Here is a 27,283-nt window from a genome sequence, read left to right as displayed (position 1 = left end):
TGGTGATGGTGCCAGCTATTCTGCACTCTCCACTCGGAGGTTAACTGGCAAGTAAACCCAGCTGCCTTGGGTACATCCGACACCAAGCAGACTCCTGAGTTCTAAAGCCCAGCCCAAGGTCAAAGCAGTTGTGTGTGCCCCTAGATCTGGGGTGCAAGTAGAGGAGTCAAGGGCAGGAGAAAGCGGGAGCTGAGGCTTCACCAAAGGTCACCGTGGCCTCTTGGAGAGGGACAGAGCTGTTCCAGAAAGCCTCCCCCACAACACTTGAGCAGCAAGGACATGGCGAGAAAGAAACGCTGTGCCCCAGCCGACATCAGTGGGCAAAGAAGCAAGTGGGAGCTGCCGAGGGCTGCGGGACATGGGACAGTCCTTACCCACGTGGCTTTTGGGGCTCCGACGTTTGGGCCTCCAATGCAAAGTCCTAGCAAGCCAAACGAGGAAGGAAGCCATATTCGGTGAAAGGGCTGAAGCCACCTGAGTGCTGTCGTCAGGGACCCTTGGTGGCCCCAGTCTGTCAGGTAGTTCATCGCCTTTCAAAGGCATCGTGAGGCAGCTACGGCAGAGCTGGTTTGTGGCACTTTCACTCCCACGTCCTCCTCACTGCCCAGGCGGACCGTGTCGTCTAAGCAGGGGACTCTCTCCCAGGAGCCTGGGCTTGATCTCAGAATCCTCCTCAACACTGTACTCCAAGGAGGGCAACTGCTGGGAGCTGGCACACAAGGTACAACCACTTGCCATCTTGGTTTAAAGCATCCAAGTCTCCTTTAGAAAGCGTGACCCACAGAGAGTGTCAGAACTATGTAAATCTGTCTTTTTAGGGCACATGGAGATGTCCAGGCTAGGGGTCAAATTGGAGCTGTAGCCGCCGGCCTACACCACAGCCAGAGTACACCACAGCCAGATCCGAGCACACACCACAGCTGTGACCTATACCACAGCTCATGGCAATGCCAGACCCTTAACCCACTGAGTGAGTCCAGGGATCAAACCTGCATCTCATGGATGCTAGTCAGATTCATTTCCACTGAGCCACAACAGGAACTCCAGGTCACAATGTATCTTAATCCAAATGTCTCAGATCCCACAGGGGAGCCTCAGCCTGGACCTGACCTGCACACACGGAGATCTCCCCACCCTCTGGTCAGCCCTTGGCCTCTCCTAATGCCCTAGTAGGAACACATTTTATTAAAATGACAAGGGTCATTGGGTGCCGTCCCCAGGCGCAATAACCCATCATCAATCACCGGAAGAATGGAACGGGGGCCCTGGGAACATGATCCTGGCTAACAGCACCAGAGGGCCAAAGCAAGGACCCTTCATCAAAACAAGGCTCATTTATAATGCCTCCCCAACACCCTGGCAAAGTGAGCTGAATTTAATGATGCCTGTTTAATACTGTGCAGACATGAAAATATTTTCATTGCACAGAGACAGGGATATTGAAGGGCATGTGAAAGCACTCTGTGAGCTGTGAATGGCTACATGTGCAAGTTATTATTAGTACCTTTGCTAGAATGATTGATAGCTAAATGGACAGGAAGTTGTAAATGTGTCTATTTATACGGAATTTCAGCTCTACAAAATTCAACAGCTTTCCATCAGCAGCACTGTGCTGGTGTGGGCTGTGGGCCAAGACACGGCCCCTTGCCTCCCCCGATAAAGCAGAATACTGGCTATTCAGAGGAAGGGGCGCCCCTGAAGCAGGCGGGGAGGGGAACTGCCCGTGCGGAAGGAGGGGCCGTGTGGCGAAGCAGAGGTCAGGAAGGGCAAATCCTACAGTGCAGCAGAGGGGGGGTGGAGGGCAGAATCCAGGGGCAGAGAGGTAAGGAAGTGGCCACCAGCAAGTGTAGCAACTCCCATAAGGAATCTGGTTGTGCGGGGAAGGAAGAGATGGGGAGGAGGGAAGATGGGCACTGTGAGGAGGGAGACCCTGGAGCCCTCTGCTGATTAAAGAGAAAGGCTCAGAACAGAAAATGGGAATTCCTGTTTGTGGCACAGTGGAAACAAATCCAACTAGGAACGATGAGGTTTCGGGTTCAAGCCCTGGCCTTGCTCAGTGGGTTAAGGATCTGGCGTTGCTGTGAGCTGTGGTGTAGGTCATGGACGCAACTCAGATCCTGTATTGTTGTGGCTGTGGTGTAGGCCAGCAGCTGTAGCTCCGATTCGACCCCTAGCCTGGGAATCTTCATATGCCATGGATGCGGCCCTAAAACACACACATTTAGAAAAAAAAAAAGGATGGAGAATGTTTTGGGGGAAGTGGAGGGACTGTGGGAAGAACAAACTCCAAAGAGATCTCAGCAGAGAGACAGAGACACAGATGGGGAGCGAGGGAGGGGGAGAGAGGGAGAGAGAGAGAGAGGAGCTCAGGGTACAGTCATCAGCTGTGTGCTGGAACCAAGTTCAAGTATGTTTTCCATCACTGGTTATGTCACCTTGGGCAAGTCCCTAAACCTGACTGATGATGGTTTCCTCATGTGTCACTGAGGATGATGCCTCCTGCATGGGAGTATCATCGGAAGTACCAGTGCTACTGCAAATATAGTCCCTACTGCACACGGCCGCCCCTGGAGGTGAGCAAGCTCAGAGCTTGGAGGCCAGGGCATTGGACAGCGGACACAGGGCCATGCAGGGGTGACCGGGAAGCAGAGGGAGACAAGGAAATGCCAGGCATCACGCGATGGGAGAGCAACACTTCAAAGAGGGAGAGTTCAAAGGGCTGGAACACGAGGATCTGCCTGAGCGAGGAGAGGGCTGCAGGGGTGGGAGGAGGCCAGCCCTCTGTCCTCAGGAAAAGAGGCTGAGGATGAAGGGGAGCCTGCTTATCATGGAACATGGATGGAGGACAACAGAGCAGGGACACAAGGAAACATTCGGAAAATGAGGCAGCAGAGTGTGGTGGTGAACACACAACTTCTGGAATCAGAGAGTGTGGCCTCCCGATCTGCTATTTACCAGCAATAACTGATGTTTATCTTGGTGTCTTCATTTTAAAATGGGGCCAATAGGAGTTCCCGTTGTGGCTCAGTGGTTAGTGAACCTGACTAGTATCCATGAGGACACGGATTGGATCCCTGGCCTCGCTCAGTGGGGTGAGGATCTGGCGTTGCCCTGAGCTATGGTGTAGGTTGCAGATGCAGCTTGGATCCTGCGTTGCTGTGGCTGTGGTGTAGGCCAGCAGCTGTAGCTCTGATTTGACCCCTAGCCTGGGAACTTCCATATGCCACGGGGTGCAGCCCTAAAGACAAAAAAAAAAAAAAAAAAAAAGAAAGAAAGAAATGGGGTCAATAAAGTTCCATCTCCTAACCTATATAAAGCACTCGGTATTTGGCAAATAGTGAGTGCTCAATGAATGCTAGATAGCCTTGTCATCATTGCTGTCCCTGTCATAATGGGAATGTGGGGGAGGGGAACCGTGGGGTAGATCTCAGAGGATGGGACAGAATGCTTTCTGGGAGCTTGGATCAAAGACTTCCAGAGTTAAGAGCTCCCATAAGGTTACCTAATCGATATCCAGCCCAAACAAGAACATGCAGGGCCTGGCGGAGCTGCTCACTGGACCCCAGAGCCGTGGTGGGGAGGCAGACTCCCCAATGGCCTGAGGAAGGGAACAGCTGGATGTCTGAGGCAGAGCATACAAGGCTCTCAGCTCCAAGCTGGATTATGCCTCTGCAGAGGCCCAAGGTGGCCCTAGGGTGACCTCAGAGGACGTGCCTGCGGGCCCAGGGGCTGGAGGAAGGAAGGAGCCAGCCTGGGACAGGGCAGAAACAAGAAGTGGGTGTCTTCTCCCCATCCTAGCCCCACTCAGGAGCAAAGGTCACAACCAGTCAGATGTCAGACCCTCCCCTCCGGGTATAAATCATCTCTCCGAAGCTGGTCCAAAAATAGCTTCTATCCAGCTTGGAACGCAGTGAGCCTGCTGCCCTGGCAGATCCGCTTCTCTCCACCCCCACCCCCAGGAGGCCATTCTGGCTGGCAGGGGGCGGAGGAGAGAGGGCTGAGGAGTGGGGTGCAGAGCTTAGCTCCCCAGACAGGAAGGGAGCTTCCCTGCTCTTGAAGTCCTGTCTCTCCCTCTCCCCACAGGCATTGTGCCTCTCTGCCCCAGAAGAATCTACGCTGTTTCTGTCTCTCCCACAGCAGCCCCATGGGCCTCTCTCTCTGGCAGCCCCCAGCCCCCCAGCATCCTCCTCTATGGCCCTGGCTGCCTGTGTCTCTCTCTCCCCACCCCTCTTCTCAGGACAGGCAGTACGTAAACAGGAAGTGGTTAAGAGAAAAAAGAGAAAGAAGGGGTGTGGGCTGGAAAGCCTCTGCCCGCTTGGGTGATCTCCCTGTCCCAGAGGGAAGTCAGGTCTTGTCTGCAGGGTGGACGCCTCTGGGGGAGACCCTGGGTCTGACTCCTGGAAATTTCCAACAGCTGTCTTCAAAAGCACAGGAAACCCAACCAGAGCTTTCAGTGCTTCAGCCACTGGTGTCTGTGTGACTCAGGGGCCCCGAGGTGCTCCTGAGCCAGGAGGCAACGGCACTGCCCTCCTGAGCGTCAGGGGGGTATTCAGAGCACAGCAGAGGGGCCACAGGCACAGACGTGGCAGGCGCTCACACATCCCCATGGAGAACCCCAGCCAGACGCCGGCTGGACCCGTGTGCGGCCAAACGCACACACCAGCTTCCAAGAGTCCAGCCTCGGTGTCCAGGGCTTTGGGCGGGAAAGGGGAGATCCCTCCCAAAAGGCTGACAAGTGGGTTAGGGTTACATAACGGGCCCTCCTGCGTCCTCACGCTGCTTGTGCCGCGAGGACGTCCCCTGGGAACACGTGTCCCCTGGGAACACGCCCCTCCTGCTGCCTCAGCCTTCCCTTCCGCACACTGGCTGTGGCTCCGGAAAAAGTAGAGAACAGAGATTTTTTTTTTTTTTTCTGAAACGCACAGGACATCCACCCAGTTCCCTCATAAGGAATCATAGTCTGGCACTGGGCACCTCGGCAGAGATTAAACAAACCTCCAGAGGCGAGAGAGAAGTCACTCTTGAAAGGTTGTGCCTTCTCACCTCAAGCTTCCTGAACCTGAAAACACGACGGCCTCTCTGGCAAGGACGAGTTACTGACAGGAGAACTTGCCAGCAAAGAGAGCATAGCTCAACACCCATCCAAGAAGCCAGTTCTCAGAGTCCCCTCAGACTGACCTGGTCCAACCCTTGACACTCAACTTGGACGCCTTTTCTGGACAGGAGCTACTGTGCAACCTCAGTTGCCTACTGGCTGGCTCTGGGCAGCAGTCCAGTTTCTTCACCCAGAAAAGAGGGATAATGCCTTGCCTATCTCACAGGATTGGGAGAATTCTTTGTAAATGTGCAAGCAAGAAATGTATGGTTCACTGCCTTTGGGAAATGTCTAATTTCACTGAGACATCAAGCCACTAAAATCTCTTAATAGAGCAACTTAACGGAACCACTTACAAAAGGACAGGCATTGCTCTAAGCACAGCACTTGGATTTTCTCATTAGTGATCCCAATCACTCTCTGTGGTCGTACAATTATTACCCTGATTTTGGCAAATAGGGAAAATCAGGCACAGAGAAGCCAAGTAATTTATGCAAAGTCACACAGCAGGCAGGTGTCAAGGCTGGGATTTGAACCACATTTGTTTCACTCTGGGGCCCATACTCCTAACCATTACATGTACTGCCTCTCCAGTAGAACCTAGCCACAACCAAGTGATACAAATGAAAACAATATACAGGATAAATGTTCAAGGTGTCCCAAGATGTGTTACAGTTAAAAAATGTGCCACAACCCACAGCAAATATAATACTCAATGGGGAAAAACTGAAAGCCTTCTCACTCAAATCTGGAACAAGACAGGGATGCCCACTCTCACCACTGCTCTTCAACATCGTTTTGGAAGTCCTAGCCATAGCAATTAGACAAACAAAAGAAATAAAAGGCATCCGTATAGGAAGAGAAGAGATAAAACTGTCACTATACGCAGACGACATGATACTATACACAGAAAACCCTAAGGACTCAACCCAAAAACTACCTGAACTGATTAATAAATTCAGCAAAGTAGCAGGATATAAGATTAACATTCAGAAGTCAGTCGCATTTCTGTATACCAGCAATGAAATATTAGAAAAGGAATACAAAAATACAATACCTTTTAAAATTGCACCTCGCAAAATCAAATACCTCGGAATATACCTGACCAAGGAGAAAAGGACTTGTATGCTGAGAACTATAAAACTCTAATCAAAGAAATCAAAGAAGATGTAAAGAAATGGAAAAATATTCCATGTTCCTGGATTGGAAAAATCAATATTGTGAAAATGGCCATACTACCCAAAGCAATCTACAGATTCAATGCAATCCCTATCAAATTACCCATGACATTTTCCACAGAACTAGAACAAACAATCTAAACATTTATATGGAACAGCAAAAGACCCAGAATTGCCAAAGCAATCCTGAGAAACAAAAACCAAGCAGGAGGCATAACTTTCCCAGACTTCAAGAAATATTACAAAGCCACAGTCATCAAAACAGTGTGGTATTGGTATCAAAACAGACAGACAGACCAATGGAACGGAATAGAGAATCCAGAAATAAACCCTGACACCTATGGTCAATTAATCTTTGACAAGGGAGGCAAGAACATAAAATGGGAAAAAGAAAGTCTATTCAGCAAGCATTGCTGGGAAACCTGGACAGCTGCATGCAAAGCAATGAAACTAGAACACACCCTCACACCATGCACAAAAATAAACTCCAAATGGCTGAAAGACTTAAATATACGACAGGACACCATCAAACTCCTAGAAGAGAACATAGGCAAAACACTCTCTGACATCAACATCATGAATATTTTCTCAGGTCAGTCTCCCCAGGCAACAGAAATAAGAGCAAAAATAAACCCATGGGACCTCATCAAACTGAAAAGCTTTTGCACAGCAAAGGAAACCCAAAAGAAAACAAAAAGACAACTTTCAGAATGGGAGAAAATAGTTTCAAACAATGCAACGGACAAGGGCTTAATCTCTAGAATGTATAAGCAACTTACACAACTCGACAGCAAAAAAGCCAATCAATCAATGGAAAAATGGGCAAAAGACCTGAATAGACTGTTCTCCAAGGAAGATATACAGATGGCCAGCAAATACATGAAAAAATGCTCAACATCGCTGATCATAAGAGAAATGCAAATCAAAACAACCATGAGATACCACCTCACACCAGACAGAATGGCCATTACTAATAAGTCCACAAATAACAAATGTTGGAGGGGTTGTGGAGAAAAGGGAACCCTCCTGCACTGTTGGTGGGAATGTAAACTGGTACAGCCACTATGGAGAACAGTTTGGAGATACCTTAGAAATCTATACATAGAACTTCCACCTGACCCCGCAATCCCACTCTTGGGCATATATCCGGACAAAACTCTACTTAAAAGAGACACGTGCACCCACATGTTCAATGCAGCACTATTCACAATAGCCAGGACATGGAAACAACCCGAATGTCCATCAACAGATGATTGGATTCGGAAGATGTGGTATATATACACAATGGAATACTACTCAGCCATAAAAAAGGATGACATAATGCCATTTGCAGCAACATGGATGGAACTAGAGAATCTCATACTGAGTGAAATGAGTCAGAAAGACAAAGACAAATACCATATGATATCACTTATAACTGGAATCTAATATCCAGCACAAGTGAACATCTCCTCAGAAAAGAAAATCATGGACTTGGAAAATAGACTTGTGGCTGCCTGATGGGAGAGGGAGGGAGTGGGAGGGATTGGGAGCTTGGGGTTATCAGACACAACTTAGAATAGATTTACAAGGAGATCCTGCTGAGTAGCATTGAGAACTATGTCTAGATACTCATATTGCAACAGAACAAAGGGTGGGGGGGAAAATGTATACATGTAAGGATAACTTGATCCCCAGTAGGAAAAAAAAAAAAATGTGCCACAGACCCATCCCCAAAGACACCCAGCTGCAGCTCAGCAGTCACATAAGATGAGGGCTGAACCAGCCTTAGATGCAGCAGGACATAGCCATTTGGGACCTGTTTTGGTGGGAACGTGGGGCTGAATCCAAATTGGACTGAGGTGATGGCTGACTGGGAGGTGACACATGTTTTGAGGAATATGGCTGTGGATACGGAGGCACAGGAGCTTGTAGTAAGTGGGGTGCGTGGTTGAGGATTTCTCTTTTCCTATTCTTTTTTTTTTTTTTTTTATAAAGATTGAAGAGTCCTGAGCAAATTCTAAAGCTGAACAGAAGACTTAGTTAACAGGGAGAGTATAACAGCCAAGACATGTAAACAACCTAAGTATCATCGACAGCGAATGGATTGAGAAGATATGGTATATATAAACAATAGAATACTACTCAGCCATAAAAAAGAATGAAATAACACCCTTCATAGCAACATGGATACAACTAAGTGAAGCAAGTCAAAAGGAGAAAGATAAGTACCCATATGATATCACTTATATGTGGAATCTAAAATGTGGGACAGGAGTTCCTGTCGTGGCACAGGGAAAACGAATCCAACTAGGAACCATGAGGTTGAGGGTTTGATCCCTGGCCTCTCTCAGTGGGTTAAGGATCCACCATTGTCGTGACCTGTGGTGTAGCTCGCAGACATGGCTCGGATCCCTCATTGCTGTGGCTGTGGCATGGTCCGGCAGCTGTAGCTCCAATTCGACCCCTAGCCTGGGAACCTCCATATGCCGCGAGTGCGGCCCTAAAAAGCAAAAAGAAAAAAAAAAAAGAAAAAAAGTGGGACAAATGGACCTATCTACAGAACAGAAACAGACCCACAGACATAGAGAACAGACTTGTGGCTACCAAGGGTGAGAGGGGGGAGTGGGATAGGCTGGGAGTTTGAAGTTGGAAGAGAAAAACTATTACATTTAGAATGGACGAGCAATGAGGTCCTACTGTACAGCACAGGGAACTGTATCCAATCTCCTGAGAAAGACCGTCATGGAAAAGAATATAAAAAAGAATGTATATATGTGCATGACCGAGTCACTTGGTTGCCCCGCAGAAACTCACACATTATAAATCATCTATTTTTTAATTAAAAAAACACCATACTTTTGGAGTTCCCGTCGTGGCACAATGGTTAACGAATCCGACTAGGAACCAAGAGGTTGCGGGTTCGGTCCCTGCCCTTGCTCAGTGGGTTAATGATCCGGTGTTGCCGTGAGCTGTGGTGTAGGTCGCAGACGCGGCTCAGATCCCGCATTGCTGTGGCTCTGGCATAGGCTGGCAGCTACAGCTCCGACTGGACCCCTAGCCTGGGAACCTCCCATATGCCGCGAGAGCGGCCCAAGAAATGGCAAAAAGACAAAACAAAACAAAACAAAACAAAACCATACTTTAAAAAAGAGGGAGAGTAACAATACCTTATCATGTAGATATGCTTGTTGACTCCTTTGCCACATCTCATTTGCCTGCAAACCCATACAAAATCAAAGACAGTGTCTTATTTTTGTTTGCCCAATGCCTAACATGGTGTCTGGCACACAGGAGATGCCCAGAACATGCTGTTGGCTGTTGGAGGCTGTGAGCGCCATCAGGATGGGCCTGAAGCCCTGGGGGAAGATACCCGATGCTGGAAGTTAGAAAAGGAACAAAAGTATCATTGATGCTTATAAACTTACACGTGATTCTCGAGATAGTTCAAATTCTTAACAAATGCCCCAGAAACCCAGAGATTTTCTCAGGACAACATGAAACATAAAGATTAGGGATTCTCTTTCCTTTGGCAACACATGGTCCTGGTCACGCAGAAGTCACAGGCTCTGCACCAGCTACTGTTCTTGTATGTTGTTCAGATTTCTCCAGAAAAAGGCTCTTCATAGATGTGAACAGGGATATACCCTCAGTCTCGGGGCCAGCTGCTCCTGTGTCCTTAGCTTGGTGTCAAGGAACCAGCCCTGACAAGTTCAACTGATGGTGCTTCCCAACACGTGATGCCCTGACAAGCCCCTTCCCCCTTTGCCTTTCTCTGCTGGACCGTATATTGCATTCTCTATCTGAGCAGCAAAATAGGACCACCACTGAGCAAATAAGGTGATGCTGTTAAAAGCTAAGTGTCTCCAAACCTCAAGATTACTTTGAGATGACAGCTCTGGCTAGAAAGCCAAGGCTCCACTGTCCAAGGCAAGAAAATCCTCTCAAAGGCGGCCTTTGCCTCCCTGCTCCCCGCACCTCAATGCTGATGCCCAGCTGCCAAGTCCCTCTAATTATGACTACATTTCACACGAGGGCACCAAGGACAGGACCTGGTCTCTTGCCCAAGTCTATCAATCACAGGGAGACTAAAGCAATGGAGGGAAATTGGAAAAGGCTCGAGTTCCTTAATGAACTCACCTTTCCAGTTTTAAAGAAGTCTGTCATCAGCTGAGTGTGATGAACCACAGTCCTCAGAGGACCCTGAGATGCTGACTCAGAAAGAAAAACAAAGAAAGAAGCAGAGGGGTCTCAGATCAACATCTTGAGTTCAACTTAACCTGCCCAATCCGCTGGGCAGGCACTTCTGGAAAAATGCCAGGGGCATCTAAGGAGATGTGAATTCACAACCCTTTCCCCTGGTCACTGCAACAGGAATGAGAGGCTTACTATTTTCAACCTGGCAAACTGTCAGGTTGTTGTGGTTGGTTAAGAGTTGCCATATTCCATCCTCAGTTGGCCACTGCTCCGGGCCTGGAGCAGCACTTCCATGGACAGAGTTAGTCTGGAATGTCACATGAGTGGGCCACGCTGAAGCCTGGATGCCAAGAGCCCTGCCAAGCCACGAGATGGCAGGAAGCAGCCGCCTAGAGAAGAGTGTCCCCTGAGGGTTAGGGTAGGTGGGCTTTTCTCAGGTCAAGGCTTGGGGCCAACCACCAGTGGGGAGTGTAGCCAACATGCCAATCTTCTCAGCCACAGCCTCCCCCACAGGGCTGATCAGTTACAGCCATTTCAATCTTCTGGTAGAAGAACAACAACTAAATGAGATCATTCATGCCAAGAGCGTTTTATACATTAGACTAGGCTAACAAAGGTTCATTTCAGGCAAGTAGGTCCAGCCTAATCAATAACAACAGCCAGACACCCACTGACTACTAAGAGGAACACTTTGTGCCTTTCATCAAATAACAGTTGTAAAAGGATGGGTACCCCAGATGGTCTCGGTCCATGTGTGTCCTTCAGCCCGGTCTGCTATGTCTGATTTATTCTTATGTAACCCAGAAAGACTCACTTAGCAAAACAGAGACTAAATATTTCCTAAAATTGTGACCAAAATAAAGAGCATTAGGCAAGACTTGGAAAATGTGGGCTAAATGCTTGGGTGGTGGCAGGAAGGGCTGGAGTGGTAATAAAGAGATTTGGGAAGGGTCTCAAGCGAATCAAAATGAGTGAAATTTGGTGGAAATAATGAGCTGACTATTTACTTGCAAGGTTCTCACGGTCCGAATCTATAATCAAGAATCACAAGGTGTGGGACCTAATGAAACTTAAAAGTTTTTGCACAGAAAAGGAAACCCTAACCAAAATGAAAAGACAACCTACAGAATGGAAGAAAACATTTGCAAATGAGCGCCTGACAAGAGATTAATCTCCAAAATATATAAACATCTCCTGCAGCTTAATATCAAAAAGTCAAACACAGCCATCAAAAAATGGGCACAAGATCTAAACAGACAATTCTCCAAAGAAGGCATAGAGATGGCCAAAAACCATATGAAAAGATGCTCAACACCACTAGTTATTAGAGAAATGCAAATCAAAACTACTATGAGGTATTACCTTTCACTAGCCAGAATGGCCATCATCAAAAAGTCTACAAACAATAAATGCTGGAGAGGGTGTGGGAAAAAAGGGAACCCTCTTACACTCTTGGTGGCAATGTAAATTGATGTAACCACCATGGAAAACAGTATGGAGATTCCTCAAAAAACTAAAAATAAAATTACCATATAATCCAGCAATCCCACTCCTGGGCATCTATCCAGAGAAAACTGTGATTCACACACCCAAATGCTTATTGCTGCACTATTTACAATAGCCAAGACATGGAAGCAACCTAAATATCCATAGTCAGAGGAGTGGATAAAGATATGGTACATATACACAACGAAATAGTACTCAGCCATAAAAGGAATGGCATAAAGTCATTTGCAGCAATCATAGATGCGACTAGAGAATCTCATACGAAGTGAAGTGACATCAGGAAGAGAAAGAAAGATACCATATAATATCACATATGTGGAATCTAAAATATGGCACAGATGAACCTATCTACAGATGACAAAATAATAACAGTTTAGCCATAAAACAAAGTCAAGAACGTGTAGCTCCTCCTCAAGGGCTAGAGGTAACATTCTGAGCCATATCCTTGAGTTGTTTTGTAGAAACTAAAACCCCACTAGACAGAAGAAGGTGACTTCATGCTGACCACTAGCACATAGTCCCCAGACTGGCTGGAGGCAGAAAATTGGTAATTGAGGAGTTCCCTTGTGGCACAGGAGGTTAAAGATCCAGTGTTGTCATTGCAGCGTCCTGGGTCGTGGCTATGGTGTGGGTTTGCTCACTGGCCCAGGAACTTCCATATGTCATGGGCACAGCCTAAAAAATTAAAAACAAAACAAAATTTTTAAAAAGGAAATTGATAATTGAGATTCTCATAATATCACCCTATTACCTCACTACCAATTTATCAGAAGAATGCCCATGAGATGATCAGGTACCCTGCAACCTTCACCTCTAATGGTGCCTTTAAAAACTCTTCCCAAAAGCCATTGTGGAGTTTGGGTCTTTTGAGCATGAACTGCCCATTCTCCTTGTTTGGTCCTGCAATAAATGCTGTGCTTTCCTTCACCACAACCCAGTATCAGCAGATTGGCTTTGATGCATGTTGAACTAGCAGACCCCAGTTCCTTTCTTTAATAAGAAGATGCAAAACTTCTAGCAGGTCAAACTCATTCATGGCAACTTCTAGACACAAGGGAGCATTTGGATCTGGGTGGAGTTCTTAAGTCAGTGTTCTGAGAGTCAGGAATACTTACCCCAAAGGAAAACAGGGCTGCATCCAATCCCACTCCACCCTTCCCTGCCCAAGCACTGAGTGGCACAGTCCTATAGTCAGTTAGGTCACAATTTCCAAAATCAAGACCAAACTCAGAGTGACAGCTCAACACCCAAAAAATGGAACCAAAGGAGCCTTCAGAGTAACTTTCAGTCACCAGAGGTCTCTCATTGTTTTCAATTTAACTAGGAATGGAAATTTTTCTGACATGTTTTCTATAATATCAAAAAGCTAATGCCACCCACCCAGTTCTACACATGGCAATGATCTTATCTTTGGCATTCACATAGTTTTCCTAGGATTTTCCTTTGCTTTTTAAGTTTCATTATTTCTTTCACAAACCAAACTTCATGACCTTGGATCAGGCCTGAAGTTCAAAAGCACATGCAGAGTCCTTATCGTAGGCTCTCCTGTCTGCACACTTCACTTTCTAAGTAGAGAGAGGGAGGCAATGAGGCAAGATCCATTGCTCAGACTATTCCTTTTTTTCACAATCACTGGTAAATTATTGCTTAAGAATTCTGGGAATTCCCTGAAGGCTCGGCTGGTTAAAGAACCAGCGTCATCACGGCTGTGGTTCAGGTCACTGCTGTGGCCTGGGTTCAATTCCTGGCCTGGGAACTTCTGCATGCCCTGGGCACAGCCAAAAAAAAAAAAGATGTTTCTGGAATCAGGATCTGAGCAGTGAGCACAGATGGTGAGAAAATGCCACTCCCAGAGCTGAGCTTAGAGCACAGAACAGGCAGCTTCTCAAAACAGCCTTCTAACACACTTTCTTAACTTTTAAGATCTCACATTAAGTTTGGACAGTGGAGGTAGAAACCTAAATGGTTCATACCCTCTTTCCTCAACTGCAGAAAGTTTTGGAGAAGTGGAAAATTCTAGAACAAGAAACATTTAGAAATTAACTCAAGACTGTGAGCAACTCCAATTCTGTACCCCTGCCCCTGTATAACATCTGGCCCATGAGGAACACTCGGTGAGCTCTTGAAGGAGATGAAAGGAGTACTCTACCTGCAACAAAATGATCTCAGTGAGAGATCGTTTTGGTGTCTGTAGCTGCACTAAGATCAGATACTTATTTTGCTATGGTTTTTCCAAAGAGCTTTCTCCAACCACAGGCTCTAGAAGGCTGGTCACCCCAGACCTGAGCAACCCAGCTTACCCGGTCCATGTGGCCAGTCTGAAAGAAGCATTGTTTTGTTACATGACTAAGCCCAAGGTTTTAATACTTCACTAACTTTCAAATGAACTTGAGCAATATCTGGATACCAATGGAAATCTTAAGAGAGTTCCTGACCATGAGGTAGATGCCTGCTGAGAACTCCCGAAACCAGTCTCTTTTGATGCCATGAATGTGTCTGATGCTTATTTTTGTGGAAGAAAATGTTCCTCCAGGAAAGGTGGGGAAGGCAGCTCATAACATTTACACCAGTGGGGAGGCAGGAAGGAGCTTTACAGTTATGGTCCTATTTGATGCTTACAAGTACCCACTGGGGTAGTTGAGTGATGACAGAGAGGGTAAGTAGAGTTCAAGGTCAGAGAGGTAGAAAGGGGCAGTGCCAAGTTTAGAGTCAGATTTGAACATGCACTGGTCCTTGACCATCCTGGCAAGTGATCTTTTGTGGAAATAACTTTACTAATTACGGAGGTATCATTCTTTTACAATCATAGTTATTGAAGAATACTGCAACAAATCCTGTTCTCACAGCCACCATTTGCTGAGTACTCCGAAATGAAATATGACTCTCTTGGCTTTCACTGTCATGGGCATAATTAGGATTTATATAATATCAGATAAAGAAAACTATTGTGCAGGATATTCCTTTGAGGGAGAGGTACTCTTTCTCTAGAAGATATACACATGTATATACTGCATCCTTGTATTTGCAAATAGCACCCACGTAACCATCAAGAAATCAGAATAGAGATTAATAGGCACGGAAATACACGAAGAATTTTCTAGCCTCTCCCACCTGAGGCACACAGTGGTAGCAATCCCAGGCCATACCTGCAGCATGAAAGTTCCCAGGCTAGGAGTCAAATTGGAGCTGCAGCTGTGGTTTATACAACAGCCATGGCAACACCGGATCCAAGACACATCTTCAACCTACACCATAGCTTGAGGCAACGCTGGATCCTTAACCTACTGAGCAAGGCCAGGGATTGAACATCCATCCTCACAGACTCTATGTGGGGTTCTTAACCTGCTGAGCGACCACAGGAACTCCAAAAGGTACTTTCTGAGGCTTTTGTCATGGAGCCACATTCAAAATGGTTCTTTAACAAGTCATTTATGAAATATGCAAATTGCAATGCAGTGCCAGAAGGCAGAGCTATAACCATAAATGGCCCCTGGGATACTTATGCTGAATGTGAAAATTACATTTCTAAAGAAAATAGTATAAATAGTGTGAAAAATACTTTTATAAACATATCTGGATAACTGTTGCTATGGGAGGTGTTTAATTTGGCAAGAATCAAGGAGTCTAGAATCAGGCCTTAACGTTAGAGGCACTTGTAACAGGAGGGGTTGAACATAACCTTGTCAAGCCTTCTGGAAACCACCAGCGCAGAGCAGAAACCTGTCTTTGGCTGTGGGCTCTGACCACCAGGAAGGATGCCACTAGTGTCGCTCTCCATTTCTTCAGGTTTGAGAGAAAACCACAGATGGCCCTTGACCTCTAATTGCCTGCCACATATTAAAATATTCATATATATTTTTATGAATAAACTGGCCAAACAGATGAAATAAAATAGATAAGACCTTATTTAGATATACTTTGGGGATCTCAGGGTCACAAGACCAAAAGTGTCCTGTTCAAAATTCTATATCCTCTTTGACACAAATCGTCTCAATATATGATATCCAAGCTGACTCTCAGCAAACTAGTCCAAGTACCCCAGTGCAAGCATCTGAAGTACAGAGACTGCTGAAAACATCTGGGTTGGGCCTGAGTTCAACGGCTTTTACCATAACAGAGTAACTCAAATCCCAGGAAATGTACTATTTGGGTACAGAAACCAACAAAGAACAACAAAGTTTGAGCAATAGCTTCTAATTACATTAAAAACAACTAAACAGACCTTGTCCTACTTCTTCTGTTCTATGAGCAGAGGGATTCTGAAAGGTCAACGCTCAAGAGAACAAACACGCTCACAATGGCCCCATCGATCCCTTTGTACACACAGGGATAGTCTATGGACAGAACCACTCGCTCCGTGATGTTGCCTTTGGAAACCAGAGGGAGATACAGCAGCCCTGGCTGCACATATTCTCATGACAGTGTGTCACAAAAGTCATACCCAAGTTGTTCAATTGCTTCCAGACCTTAGTCGGATTTGCTTTACTATTTATATGACATGTACCATGTCACAGACCCGTAATCGCTTGCATTTCCCCTCAGTCCTGTCTCTTTCCTACAGACCAGACCAGAGAAAAGGGGAAGGAGCCTCTCCAAGAAGTCCCTACCGCTTTTGGACTGGCTCTGCCTTAGTGCCCGTCTGAAGACAACCACAAGCACACAGCCCCTGCGGGCCCCACTGCAGGGGAAAGGGCTGAGAAAGACTGAGAGAACGCTGAGGTCAGCTGCCTGTGAGTCTCTGAGTCAGCATCTTCAAGACCAGAGTGGTTGTTGAGAAGCAAGACTTCTTCCCCACAAAAACCCCAAATGGAACAGCAATCCAAGAGCTTGAAACCAGTGGGTACAATTCCAGAGCAGGAGCCCTAAGCTGACCATGGGTGCAAAGAGCTAGGGGTGGACCCCTCAACCCCCCCCCCCACTGCCTTCTGCACAAGTTGGAGCCATTTGGACAACAATGAACAAGGAGCCTGGGGCTCCATCATTAGGCAAGGAGGGCCTCTCTGACGCAGATCAGTCCTGCCCAGAGCTGGGCTCACGTGTTCGTCCCTACTGGCTGATGGCACAGCACCACGACCTCATTCCAGAGACTGCTGTCTCCAGGAAGACTTGGATAGCTTCAGCTAATTGTTGCTTTCAAAGTGAAGGGGTGGAGGAGGCAGTGCAGAGACAGTCAAATGTTCTAATCAAGTAATTCGGCTTCAAGCGCTTCTTAAGATATAATATTACATGAAGAAAAGCAAGATAGAAAATTGTATACATACACACTTAAAAAAAACTGAGAAAGAAAATATGAATGATAGAATGGTGAACAATTTTTCTTTCTCTTCAGAATATTCTAGACCTAAGAATAATCCTCCAGCTAGCTGGAGTCATTCTCTTGACTGAGGACACAGTTTGAGAAGGGACACATGTGAACCAGGGAGGGCAAAAGGTGTTCCTTGTCTGGTTCACCAGATGGTCCAAATTAATCCTGGTTGCCAAGAAGGAGACAGACAGCACAGACTGACCACACATCCATGACTCGTCTGTATTTTTTAAATCTTCCAGCGGGGGTGGGGGTGGGCAGTGGGGACAACGAAAGACATCCCAGTTCAGCAATCAGAGGAACTAGTGACTCAAAGTCCTGCTCACATGGGCACCTCCAAGGCATCTTGAACCTGCTTCTCCACCCGGGGGCTGGTGGAGTGAGGCCCAAGGAGAGCAAGCGTCAGGGGCTGGCAGAAGCCTAGAATGCAAGACTAGCCCAGGAGAACTGTGGGTTCAGGGGGTACTCACTCAACTACAGAACATCCAGTCTCCAAAATGACCACTTTCCCCTACTAAGGCCACTCGCCCCCACCCCCCAGCCCCAGCCCCACATCCAGGCTCTGAGCCGTATCCAGAGGAACGTGGATCAGCATCGGAGGGAGAGGAGGCACCTCCCACGTGCTGGGCCCTGTTTCCTGCCAAGCACCACGCCAAGTCCTTTACCTCCATCTTCTCCTTCAGTTCTCAAAAGGGTGCAGAAACAAGGGGGTATGGAGCCATTTTTAGAGAGAGGAAAACCCAATGTCCAAGACGGCCCAGGTGGTAGGCCGATAAACCCCAGGGATAGGATCTCCTTGGTCACCAGACATAGCAGCCCTGACTCCCTGGTAACACCGACATAAGCAGCCTTCTGGACAAAGACACATCAGAGGATGATTTCCGGTACTGGAGGGGAAAGGAGAGCGTTCTGTGATAATATGTGCTAACAGGCTTTAACAAAAAAAAAAAAAAAAAAAAAAGGCACTGCTGAAGCCCGTTACAGACCCAGCCATCTTCTTGGAGCCTTTGCGGTGGCTGCCAAGAGGAATGGGCAGTGCATCCTCAGTGCCATGCCGGAAGTCCTCAGCAGAGTCCAGGCCCCACCTGCACGCTGGGCAGCAGCTGCCGCTCCCAGGCATGTGTGGCTCTAACTCTGAAAGGGACCAGTGGTAGTGAGGCAATGCGCTAGGTGCCCTAGACACATTCTCCTACTGTTCACGACAGCTCTAAGCGCAAAGTGACATAGGCAGCAGCACACGGTGGGGTTGGATTTCAGCCCAGGCCTGCCTGATCCTAAGCGCTTTGTCTGCTAATCCAGACAGAACCATCCAGCAGAACCACCCATCAGAAAGTAGGGACCTGTGCAGCCTGACTCTACCTCCTAGCTGTCTCCTCTGACATTCACATGTCCTGCATATTCCAGAGCAGTTCTAACTTTGAACGCGCTGGTCCCACTGCACCCATGGGCGTGCTCATACCCGACTCACAGTGCGGTCTGCCAGGGACACCTCCCTTGCTTATGCACAGAAGGTCTGTGCAAGCTTCTGCACTTGTTTCTCCCATGGAGGGACAGCTGTCCTCCACAATGACAGATCACGTCTATGTTCCGATTTGCTTCACGCGTTCCTGTTTCACCTCCTCTGCCACACGCTAAGTTCCTTTTAAATCAACACTTCACAACTGGAAGACCATTCTCAAGGAAGACATCTCAGAAACAACAGAATCCACACAGACTACACAACAGATCACACAGCAGTAGAAGAAACTTCAATCCTGCCTGAAATTGTTCTGCTTACTCTATTTGCCAGGGGCATGGTGCTGGACAGAATGAATGATCCTTTTGAGTCATGACTTTACAGTATCTCATAGGAATGCAACTCCCAGAATGGGACCTGCCAAACTATAATTTAACTGGAATCCATGTGAAGTCCTATGCTGAGATTCAAGTGCTCAAACGTGACATGATAGAAACTTGGCAGGGTTATAGTTCATTCAAAACACTAACAATCCCCAATTTTTGGTAGTCAAGTTAAAACCCAGCTCAGCACCACAATGTGCTTGTTCAACGGAAAAGAAAGAGAAAACTGAGTGTCATTTGGATGTGTTAATGGAAGTGCAGCGTCCAGTTCAAAGAAGCAAACGTTTAGCTGAACTTGGGGCTGTGCCTGATTCTGAGACACATCCTTAAAATGATGGAACCTCAGCTAAGGAAGAGACCTGATGTCTAGCCGGGATGAGACAAAAGAAAAACCTTTACAAAGAAGTTTTCAGATGTTGGAAGGTTGTCCTGTGGTCGAGGGACATGTGAACGACTGGGAAGTGACTGAGAAACAATTTTCTGTTCAATATAAAAGGACACTTTCAAAGACTCCATGGGAGGCAGAACAACGGCCCTCAAAGGTGTGCACAGCCTACTCCCTGGACTTGTACCAGTGTTACTTTACACAGTTGGAGGGACCCTGCGGGTGAGATTCAGTCAAGGATCCTACAATGAGGGGACATGCCTGGATTGTCGCTGTGGAGTTAAAGCAATCACGAGGCCCCTTCTAAGGGGGAAGCAGAGAAAGAGGTGTGACATAGGCAGAGGCCAGGATCAAAGATCTGAGGGTACTGCAGTGCCGGCTTTGAAAACAGAGGAAGGTACTGTGAGCCAAGGACGGCAGGTGGCTTCGGGAAGCTGGAAAGGGCCCGGAAACAGATTCCCCTTAGCGTTTCCGAAGGACTGCAGCCCTGCTGACACCTGGGTTTTAGCCAAATAACATCCAGTTCAGACTTCTGATGCTCAGAACGATAACAGAATAAATTGTGTTGTTTTAAGCCACTAAGTCTGGTGACTTGTTGGAGCAGCAGCAGGAGATGAATGGGATGTCTAACAAGGCAATAACCATGACCTGGCAATAACCATGACCCGCGTCAGGGAGCACCCTGCCCCCAGAGGCAATCAGGAAGAGGCTGACTGGGAATTTCTATCATTGCTCAGTGGTTAAGAACCCTACTAGTATCCATGAGGATGCACATTTGATCCCTGGCCTCCCACAGTGGGTTAAGGATCCGGTGTTGCCGGGAGCAATGGTGTTGGTCACAGACATGTCTTGGATCCCGCGTTGCTGTGGCTGTGGTATAGGCTGGTGGCTACAGCTCCGATTTGACCCCTAGCCTGGGAACCTCCACACACTTCAGGCTGACCATCTACTGTCAGAAATGCTGTGCAGGTCCATCCTGGATGACCCAAAGTAGGCTCCTCCATCTCTGAGTGTCCAGGTCACATGGCAGTGCCTCCTCCTGCTTTGGTATTTCCACGCTGGCCCCCCTGCCAAGGCTTGCCCTCGCCCTCACCCAGGAGGACCATGGCAGTTGGTAGAAGGCATGCTCCAGGAATGTCCCAATGGCACCCGGCACCTGTGCCTGGCTCAGAGCCAAAGGGCCAGCGGGAAGCCTACCTGAGCAGAGAACTCCTTTGTTCCTGGCGCAGGAGAAGTTGTCACACTCGCAGAAGCGCCCGTAGATCTTCCCGAACTCGCTCTCGAAGCAGGAGCACTGGTTGCAGCTGCACTGCCCACGGCCGCTACACAGCGGCTTGCCCTCTGCTTCCCGGCACAGGTTCTGGTACCCGCTCTGTCTCTCCCCTTCCTGGCACTCGCACCTGGTGCCCAGGTAGCTGGGGTTGCACTCGCACAGGCCGCAGACATAAGTCCCGTTGCCGCTGCACCTGGCGCTGTTGGGCTCCAGCCTCACACTGCAGCCGCACCTGCAGTTGTAGGTGACTCCCACCTCCAGGCTGTCCCGGAAGCCCACGGGCCGCAGGGTGAACGTGTGCTGTGCGTGTTTGCCCGGGCAGCTCCGGGCCTCCACTGACACCTCAAAGGATGCCTGGGCAGGAGAAAGAGAGGGGACATCGTGGCCATGGCCGTCTGGGACTCCCGTTACCTGCACCAGCCTCTGGAGCATCCAGGGGCCTGGCCCAGGCACAGCTTCTCCCAGGTCCTCAGAGAAGAGCTGGGGCCAAACCCAGGCCCTCCCTGAAGCGGCCCAACAGCCAGCAGCCCCCTTCAGTTCCCAGGAAGAGCATATTCAGGGTGCCAACACTTGACAGGCATCGTGCTTGGTTCTTTAACATTTATTACCTCTTTTAATCCCCACACCCCAAGGAAGACAGTGAGCAGCAGAAGGTAGAAAGATTCACTCAAGGTTACACATTTCTCTTCCTTCCCTTTCTTTTCACTTCTATCCCATCCTTTCCCTGTCTCATTTTGAAAGTCCAACAAATATTTACCAGGCATCTCCTCTGTGCCAGGCAAGGCGTGCTCCTGAACTCACAGGGCCCTGGGGTCATGAGGTGCTTACCCCTCTGCAGAGGTTATTTCCTCCCCTGCTGGAGAAGGGAGAGATGACTCCTGGGTCCCTTCCAGCCTATGTCCCCTCACCGGCACACCAATTTCTCCCTGCATGGCCCTCACAGCTGCTCCTTTCACCATCAGCCCACAGCCCTGCGTCTGGAGAATCATTGCTACACTTAGACTTTTTCTTATAAAACAAAGTATGTGAAGAAGAAGTGTTGCTAACTCCCGAGTTGTTCATGGGTTGCCACGGAAACAGGCAGCAAGGTGGCCCTTGCTGGCAGATGGTGATGGAAGAAAGATGCCTGCTAGCTGCCCACAGGACTGGGATGGGAGGAAAGCAAAGACACCACTCACTGATTCCCCAGGAAGCAGAGCATGACTCCTCCACCTCCCCTCCTCCCATTGTGCGGGTGAGAAGCATCCAGCACCGCGTGCTCCCAGCAGGGCGCTGGGAAAATCTACAGACAGGTAGCTGGCACGCCCTGACCAAACGCATCCTGAAGTCCTTCTTCCCTGAATCGATAGAACCCTGCGCACTCCAGAAACTGACTGACTCACCACCTCTGGCCCAGATGGCTTTATTTTTTTCAGAAGCCTCCTCAGAACATTCAAAACAAATTAGGAACCACTTTTATCTATTGGTATCATTACTTCTATTATTTGGCTTGGAATGAAGCTGATTTTTTACATGTCATCAACCACCTGCTTTACTGGATATGCTTTAGGTAATGATGTGTATTTTGGGGGAACCCTCTTAACCTTCTACATATCCTTATCACATTGGGATCTTTACTAATTCTAACAGGCCTTCCCTCCTCTCAGATTGTGACATACAGGGACCCCCCAGTGTGAAAGCAGGAGTGTGTAAGACTGAGCAGGAGGCCCAGCTCTCTAGGTCCTACAGAGGGTCCTGCCTGATGGCAAGCCTCGGCTCCAGGGACTCAGCATTAGCAAAGAGCATCGCAGGAGATGCTGTTGAACAGGTGGGCTGAGGATGATGCCCAGGAGCCAGGGCCAAAGGACGCTGAGAGAACTAAGCCAGCTGCACAGTTGGGACTGGCCCACCCCTACCTCTATGTGGGGGGGTGGGAGGAGATGAAGGGAGAGATTGACAAAAGCAAGTCCAAGACTTCGTTCCAAGGTCCTGAGGAACAGGGGGGCCCTTGAGGTAAGGAAACAAGATGAGACCCACCCCAATGGTCACCAGGGACCGAGTACCGCACCCACCAGGCACTGTGTAGGCATTTCCACAAGCATCCCATTGGCATGCCCTAGGAGACAGAACGCGGGTGGAGGGCTGGGGGAGCTTGGTGCTGGTCACAGAGCTGGTGAGGGGTAGCAATGGGCCTGTGCTGTCCTTGGCATGTCACCTCCTAGAAGGAGGGAATGAGGCAGATGTCCAGTGTCCAGGTCTGGGTACAGATAGAGAGGCCTGGCTCGCACAGGGATCACTAGACGGGGACCCCCAGGGGGTGACCAGGAGGCTCCTTCGAATTCTCCTGCCTTGGGCTGGTGATAACCTGAGCCTGCAGAAGGGACAGAAGGGGGGGCTGCACCTGACCATGAGGCCATTGAGAATGTGGAGGTGAGCATCCTTCCCTTAGAGACACCTACTACTTCCCAGGAGAACAATTGTGCTGAACTTGTTAAATGGAAAACCCCTGCCCCCCAAAGGCATCTGGAGGCTGGAGATAGAATAAATTACAAAGCAATAACCTGGACCAAGAGCCAAAGACATTTAATTACTGCAAGACTGTGGGGAGTGAGCATAACCTTCCCCTAGGAAAACTTGCCTGCGTCAAGGGATCAAGTAAGAAGAGAGAATTCCATCTCCTGGGTCTCCCGATGTGTCTGTGTTTGCTGGGGAGTGGAGGGATTAGGGCTGCCCCGAATCAGTGCTGGCAGCTGATCGCCCAGGATTCAGAAAGCTCACACACTGTCGGCACAGCTGGAGGAACAAGGAGACCCTGGCTCTTTTGAGCAGGTTCTGTTCAGCCAAAGTTTTGGTCTAACTGAGGTCCTAGCTGCTGGGGCTCCCTGCAGCCTGGTGCGCGGCTGGCCACAGATCACCAGAGAACAGCTCTGTGTAGGTCACTGGGCCTCGGGTCCTGCTGGGCATGGGAATGCTATAAAAAGCACTTGGGCACGGCAAGTAAATCTGTTGTTACTCCTCCCTTCAGAGTCCATTTCCCTGAAGGATCAGGGAAGAATCCAGGGTCTGTTAGGTGGCTGGAATGAGGCTTCTCTTTGCTGATGACTGTGGACTCTGAGAGCAAAAGCTCCCCACTTCCTGGAGACCTTCCTTCCCCCGCCACGAGGTTCCAGATGAGCCCCGGGCCATTCTGCCGCGTCTATACTCCTGCCTACCCGCCTCGGCATTTCTGGATTTGCCACAGCTCTCCTGCCCGCCTTGTCTTAATAGCGGAATCTCATTGGGATGCTCCTGGTGGCCCCCAGGGCTGCTGCCCAGCCCCCACCCAAGCCCACCAAACCCAGGGCCGTGCAGATGCCAAGTGCACGAGCAGCTCACTGAGACAAAGTGCTGGGCATGGGCACAGGGTGGAGAGCCCCGGGGGGGAGGGGACATGAGAGGGGGACGCTGTGGGAAGCCTGTGCTGGGGCTCACTGGGTCCTTTGTACCAGGCGTCAGTGCTGGCCGCATAGCCGGCCACTCGCATACTGATTTGTCAAAGCCAGTTCATGAGAAAACTGACTCCCAGTGGCAGGGCCCCTTCAGTCAGCCCTGAGAGGCGTTGGGAGGAAAATCAGGAAAAAAAGAGCAATCACTGGATTTGGGTCTTGCTGGTTTTAGTGAAGGACTATCTCTCTGAGGACAACCTTGTCCCTCATCCCCTGTCACCTCTCCTGTTTCCTGCCTGGACAGATCTCCTAACCCAGAGAACATAAAACAGTCACAGAAGTACAGCCTCTGGCTGGAAGTGACCATGGAGCCTCTGCCTGCCCACCCCCACCTCTGCACGAAGCTCTGCTTACACGGAGATGAACCCAGCTGTCCCAAGGCTCCCCCCACCCCCGGGCCATGTCCTTACCCACAGGCCAGACCCTGAGACACACGTGACAGCAGGATGCTTTCCCTAATCCCTCTTCTCCAGGTGAGCCCCAGGGCCATTCTGCCACATCTATACTCCTGCCTCGCCCCTCGTCATTCCTGGACATGCCCACAGCCCTCCCAACTCATGGTACTACAGAATGCACCCCTCTGCCAAATGATGGCCAGACACCTTAGCATGGCACATTATGTCCTACCAGTAGGACAGCAGCCCCAGCCACTCTGCCCCTTGGTCCCGAACTCTCTGCCCTCTCTTGCTTCCCACCTGCAAAAGGGCAATGCTCTTTCACAGCCTCCTGGACTCCTCACCTGCTGCTTTACGCATGCCATGCCCACTACTGCAGCCTCCCCACCCCTCTCCTATGTCTAGGAAACTCAGCCTCCACTTGAATTGCACCCCCTTCTTCTCTGGGGCTCCCGTAGCACCAAACCCAGCTTTTACCACTGTGCCCCACTCTGTGGGATTGGCTCCTTTGCATGTACATTCCCTTTACCAGATCTGTCCCTGGGACAAATGTTAGGAGGGAAATGCCCGCTTACTCGGCAGCAAACCTGACAAGTTCAGCTGTCAGCTCTCTGGAGAGCATTCAGAGGGACAGATGTACCTCTCATATCTCTCCTTCAGCAGAAAGCGAGTTAAGGGGAAAACCCAGTTCCCTCTCCGGGGCTGGCTCCATGGGCATGTGCCTGTGCAGTCACACAGGGCCCCACACTCAGCTGAATACGCTGCTGCCATCGTCTTGAAAGTCTTTGTTTTTTGGAACAAGGACCACACATTTTCACTTTGCCCTGGGTTCTGCCCTCCACTGCCTGCAGGGCCCTCAAAGAACTCACCTCCCAGGGCCGGGCATGGCCTGGCAAGCAGCACCATGTCTGGCTATGATGGGAGAGTGGCCGCTGCTCTGTGCCAGCCTCTCTCCATCCACAGAAAACACCCCCTCCCCCCTGGCAGTGGAGCCAGAGGCCATGTGGCCGCGGCCTCTTAGAGAGAGGAAACAAGGAGCCAGCGTGGGGGCCTGCCTTTGGGTCACTGTCTCAACAAGGCCATGGCCCCTTGGCACCCAAGGGAGGCTCAGACTTGGGGGGGGCGGGTAGTTATCACTTGCCCTTTTAACAAAAACAACTGAACAAAGAACTCCAGAGGCAATCTGACCCAAAGAAGAGTGAAAGCGTTATCGCTGGGGTTTTAAAATATCTCCATTAATACAGCATTGGTTGGCATTGTTTTATCTAAAGCAACACTGCCTATTCACATTGAGCCTTTCTGAGAATGAGAATCTGCCAGATCCTTTTCTTAAAAGCTACCATCAAGCCAAGTTCCCTCTAGCCTATTCATATTCTGAATGAAATGCAAGATATTAACCCTGACGATTTCAACCCAGTTCCGTTATGAAAAATGCTCTTCAATTCTGGTTTTCCCGTTTTGTAAGATAACCTGTTTGCTCCAGCTTTGTGACCGTCCACCTGTGATAAGCAGGTCTTGAGTTCCACCAAGGCGGCAGGCAACATAAAGAGACAGGAGACAGCCGGCACCTCAGTCAAGTCTTTCTCCAGCTGAGTTACCAACACTCCCAGAAAGCAACCTAGCTCAGCTCGGCACCTGCCTGGCTCTGCTACCGCCAACCTCTATTAAGGGTCTTTGCTTAAAGATGTCATTAGAAACTGTGAAGAGACTTCCTGAAACCCAGGCATCTGGTGTGTGTGCTGCCCATCCTGCTTCTCACCTCCGTTCCAATGCACCTATTTCTCCAAGTGAAGGTTCCTTGTTTGGGTGATTTACACATCATTCTTCAGCTTTCTTGACCCATTGCACCAAGTATTTCATCCATGGATCTATAGAACCCACTTACATGCAGTTTTTTCTGGCTAGTTCTGCCTCCTTTCATTTTTCATAGCTGAATCTTCAATTTTAGTAACTATAAGGCTTTTGTGTTAAATCCACAACAATTATAAAAGGGCAATAAGAACATACATATCAATAATTACCTTAAATGTCAATGGACTAAATGCTCCAACCAAAAGACATAGACTGGCTGAATGGATACAAAAACAAGACCCATATATGTGCTGTATAAAGATGTGGTATATAAAAAAGAGCAAAATACAGCCATTTGCAGCAACATGGATGGAATCTAGAGATTATTACACTAAGTGAAGTTAGACAGTGAAAAACAAACATATGATATCACTTATAGGTGGAATCTAAAAAAAAAGATACAAATGAACTTATTGCATAACAGAAACAAACTCACAGACTTTGTAAATAAACTTATAGTTACCAAAGGAGACAGGTGGCAGGGGCGGGGATGAACTGGGGATTTGAGATTGGCACATGTACATTGTATACTGAATGACTGGCCAATGGGGACCTGCTGTACAGCACAGGGAACTCAACCCCATCAAAATTCTGTGATAATCTATATGGGAAAAGAATCTGAAAAAGAATGGGTGCATGTGTATGTGTAACTGAGTCACTTTGCTGTAGAGCAGAAATTATCACAACTTGTAAATCAACTATACTTTTTTTTTTGTTTGTTTGTTTGTTTTTTGTTTTTTGTTTTTTTTTTTGCCTTTTTGCTATTTCTTGGGCCGCTCCCGCGGCATATGGAGGTTCCCAGGCTAGGGGTCCAAT

General features: G+C 48.6%; 1 protein-coding gene across 1 annotated transcript in view; it reads right to left on the bottom strand.

Moving 5' to 3' along the window:
• Nucleotides 1-27,283, bottom strand: part of ITGB5 (integrin subunit beta 5) — a gene marked incomplete at its 5' end in the record, with an annotated part of 119,432 nt that overhangs the window by 12,982 nt on the left and 79,167 nt on the right. The window contains 1 exon segment of the mRNA NM_001246669.1: nt 20,682-21,111. Within this exon segment, the coding sequence (NP_001233598.1) occupies nt 20,682-21,111 (430 nt within the window).

The sequence above is a fragment of the Sus scrofa genome, chromosome 13 (genome assembly GCF_054392235.1).
Source record: "Sus scrofa isolate SSC_HxYL_T2T_F1_AM1 chromosome 13, Sscrofa_HxYL_maternal_Yorkshire_Landrace_v2.0, whole genome shotgun sequence".
Lineage (NCBI taxonomy): Eukaryota > Metazoa > Chordata > Mammalia > Artiodactyla > Suidae > Sus > Sus scrofa.
Note: the sequence above shows the minus strand (reverse complement) of the source record. Positions and strands in the feature narration are given on the sequence as shown.